The sequence below is a fragment of the Caenorhabditis briggsae genome (genome assembly GCF_000004555.2).
Source record: "Caenorhabditis briggsae complete genome, chrIII, whole genome shotgun sequence".
In the NCBI taxonomy this organism is placed as follows: Eukaryota; Metazoa; Nematoda; class Chromadorea; order Rhabditida; family Rhabditidae; genus Caenorhabditis; species Caenorhabditis briggsae.
The window spans coordinates 11,589,499-11,593,155 of NC_013490.2; the positions used below are offsets into that span (position 1 = coordinate 11,589,499).

The 3,657-nt window shown below is 39.3% G+C and overlaps 1 protein-coding gene across 1 annotated transcript; it reads left to right on the forward strand.

The window, feature by feature from the left end:
- Positions 1 to 220: 220 nt before the first annotated feature.
- On the forward strand, positions 221 to 3,031 carry CBG26027 (the record flags this gene model as incomplete). The annotated part of the gene is made up of 6 exons (XM_045244452.1): positions 221 to 272; positions 324 to 813; positions 1,522 to 1,592; positions 1,641 to 1,883; positions 2,042 to 2,206; positions 2,259 to 3,031. The coding sequence occupies 6 exons, from the start codon at positions 221 to 223 to the stop codon at positions 3,029 to 3,031; spliced, it is 1,794 nt and encodes a 597-aa protein (XP_045100309.1).
- Positions 3,032 to 3,657: the final 626 nt, after the last annotated feature.

A 3,657-nucleotide genomic window follows, 5' to 3' on the forward strand; every position in this document is an offset into this window, starting at 1 on the left:
GTTAATGAGTCTCATAACCCATTAATGGGAAATTCTTTATTTGGTGACTTTTCATGAGACTTTTGGACGAAAAATGTCATTCAAGAGGATACCCGTATTCAATTTTCCCATAATTTTTCAAGATTTTTTTTCCGGTAAATTTTCTTCGTTAGAAATCTTCTGATTCTCGTTCTCCTTTTTTTACACCTTGCAAGTTTTCTTTTTCAGCCAAATTCGAAAAATGAGCGCCTCCTCGGACAAAACTTCGCCCAAAGATACGTATATCGACGAAAGTAGGTTCTAGACGATCTGTTTTTATTGAAATCGAATTAATTCAATTCCAGGATGCGAAGAAATTCGTCAGTTGGTGCTCACCAGGAAAGCTGCTGTTATGGAAGAGTTTCGTCAAAAGCAGGAGGAGTCAAAAAACAACATGGCTGCCTGGGAGGAAAGTATTCGTCAGAAAATTGAGACTGTAGAAAACAAGGTGAAAAGCAATAAGGAACGTCAGGAACGTATTCGTCAGGAAATGGAAAAGTTGAAACCCAAAAAGGCTCCATCATCGGAACCAATTCCTCATCCAGCGTACAATTTAAGAGATTACGGTGATTTAAGTTTCGAGGGATTGACAGCTCTTGAGGGGGGTCAGAGAAGTGAAGCTCGTCGCACCTCTGGTGAACCGATACTCTATTTAGAATTGTTGAGAGGATCAGTTTCCAAAAACGCTGGATCGTCGGGAGTATCTTCTAGAGAATCTTCTGGAGCACTTTTTGGAGTTTTTCCTGGAGCATCTTCTGGAGAATCTTCTGGACTATCGGACAAGAAAATGAACAGGTAAATATTTAGTTATTGATTCCTTTTTTGAAACTTTTTCCTCAATTCAAAACTTATTTTCAATTTAAACCCATCCCCATTCTAGGAATACTGTAGACCTTAAATCCCCATTACCTTTTTTCTTATCGTTTTATACATTTCTCCGAAGTAGTATAATCCCTTTAGGCGAAGCTAAGCTTCCTGGCGCAGCCGGGTACCTAAGCCCAGCCTACTCGCTGGTCTGACCGAACAAAAGCGCCTTTTCTCCAATCATTTCTCATTCTTTTCATGGTTGATCCTCGTTCATAGCTCTGGCCCCTTTTTTGACTGATTCAATTCAGAAAATCGCAATTTCTTTAAACCGAACAAAGCATTCTAGATGACTTATGAGGTACTCTAGCTTATGACTCATAACTGATTCCAGACGAATGATTCAGACAGTCAATGACCAAACATCAAAATTCTTTGTAATTGGTTGACACGCTATGTTTTTTGTATAAAAACACAAAAGGATTACTGTAGTTGAAATGTGTTTTTTAATGTCAACATTGTCTCGTAGCCCATTAATGGGAGTTTCTTTATTTGATGACGTTTGAGGTCTTTGTACTCGCTCTGGGATACTGTAGCGTTTCCCATCATTTTTTCAGGATTTGTTCCTGCACAATTTTTGTTAAAAATCTTTTCGAATTCTCTTTTTCATTACCTTACTTCTTACGTTTTTTTTTTCAGTCAAATTCGAAAGATGAGCGCCTCCTCGGACAAAGCCTCGGATGAAACCAAGGACGTGTCGAGAAAAGAAAGTAGGTTCTAGATTTCTTATATTTGAAATCAAACTAATTTAATTCCAGGAGACGAAAAAATGCATCGCATTCGCGCTGAGAGTCTGGAACTTATTCGTCAGGAACTGGAGAAGATTAAAAATAATGAGGCTACATCATCGGTACCGATTTCTCACCCAGTTTTCAATCCAAGAGAATACGATATTTTCAATTTCCTGGAATTGAGAGCTCTTTTGGATAAAATGCTCGAAGCGAGGGAAGAAACAAGTGAAGCCGCTGGTACTTCAACCAAGGACATGTCAAGCAACGAAAGTAGGTCCTAGACGTCATGTGTTTACCTGAAATCAATCTGATTTAATTCCAGAATTCGAAAAGCGGCGTCAGAACTTCGCTGCTCTTCTGGAAGATTTTTGTCAAAAACTAGAAAAAATCAAAAATAAAAAGACTATCGGGACAGATGTCTCATCAAGTGGTCAATCCGAGAGAAGACACTGATTTCAGCTGTTCGAGAGGCGCAGCTATTTTCGTTAGAACGGTTGAAGCATATGATGAAACAAGTAAAGCTTTTGGTGAGGCGGTATACGACCTGGAAGAGTTGGAAAATACTTCAACCAAGGATATGTCGAGCGAAGAAAGTAGGTTCTAGACGTCCCGTGTTTACCTAAAATCAATCTGATTTAATTCCAGAATACGAAAAGCGGCGTCAGAATGTCGCTGCACTTCTGGAAAATGTTCGTCTAACGCTAGAGAAGATCAAAAATAAAAAGGCTACATCATCGGTATCGATTTCCCATCCAGTGGTCAATACAGGAGGAGAGGCTGACTTCAGCTCTTCGGAAGTCGAAGCTATTTTCGATAAAATGGTTGAAGCAGAGGATGAAAAAAGTGAAGCAGCTGGTAAACCGGTATACGATCTGGAAGATTTGAAAAAAGTAATTTTGGACTCCCTGGATAGATTGTCCGTTTTCCGTTCTGTTTATGCATCTCTGGAGAGATATTGCAGTGAGCGTGTTGGCGCTGCTAGAGCTACGGTGTCAACTTCTGAAGCCACTTCTGGAAACCCCACTGGAAACTCTGTTGAAGTGTCTTCTGGAGCATTTTATGGAGCAAAGTATGTAGCGATTTCTGAAGCTTTTGAACCGGCGGATCAGAAAAGTGATGATCGTCGGGTTGCTGGTGGACCGGTCTACGATCCAGAACGGTTAACAGAAGAAGGCAGAGCAGTTTTTCAAAAATTGGCCAGATCTACTAGCACCATCATTCCGGGTTACACAAGAGGTGGACAATGGGAAGAGGATTATCAGAGAGAGCAGAGATATTGGGAGGAGCGTGATGGAGCTGCTGGATCGTCGGCAGCATCTTCTGGAGCAACTTCAGGGGGTGCAGGTTCTGGAGGAGGAACTTCTGGAGAAGGTTCAGGACCATCTTCTGGATCATCCGACCAGAAGAATGAAAACTAATTCATTTGTTATTGACTACTTTTATTTCATCGTTCTTCAATTACCTCTAATTCAACCATAACCACCATCCCTTTTTTTTTTATAAACCATCTGATTTAACCAAATTTATCTCGATTCCTGTAATTGATATCGAAAAGTAGTCAACTGATAAAATATTTCTCATATAATGATAAGCATTTTGTTAGTTAACTATTTTTTGATACCTTCTAGAGGAGCCGAGATAAATTAGTTCAAAGTTAGGTGATCTTTCTATCGCTAACTCGTCAGGGTCCCTTAATTTTGATCCATTTTATCTCGATTCCTGTGAACCCTAACAAAAAGTGGTTAACTGATAAAATGTTTATCAAATTATCAGTAAAATTTTATTAGTTTCTTACTTTCTGATATCGTTTACAGAAAACGAGATAAATTGGCGGTTCTGCAGTATCCCCCCTTTTTTCCTATACCCCTTCTCTCACTTTTTCTCTATCACGGCTGATTTCTGATCTGTTTATTATCACTAATAAAAGATCGATCTAATTACCAATTCGAATTTATTTTTGCCAGCACCACATAAAAAGCCCCCTGAAGAGTTGAAGTTTTCATTAAAACTATGAACTGCTATCAGTACAAAATTGTGTGTCAAG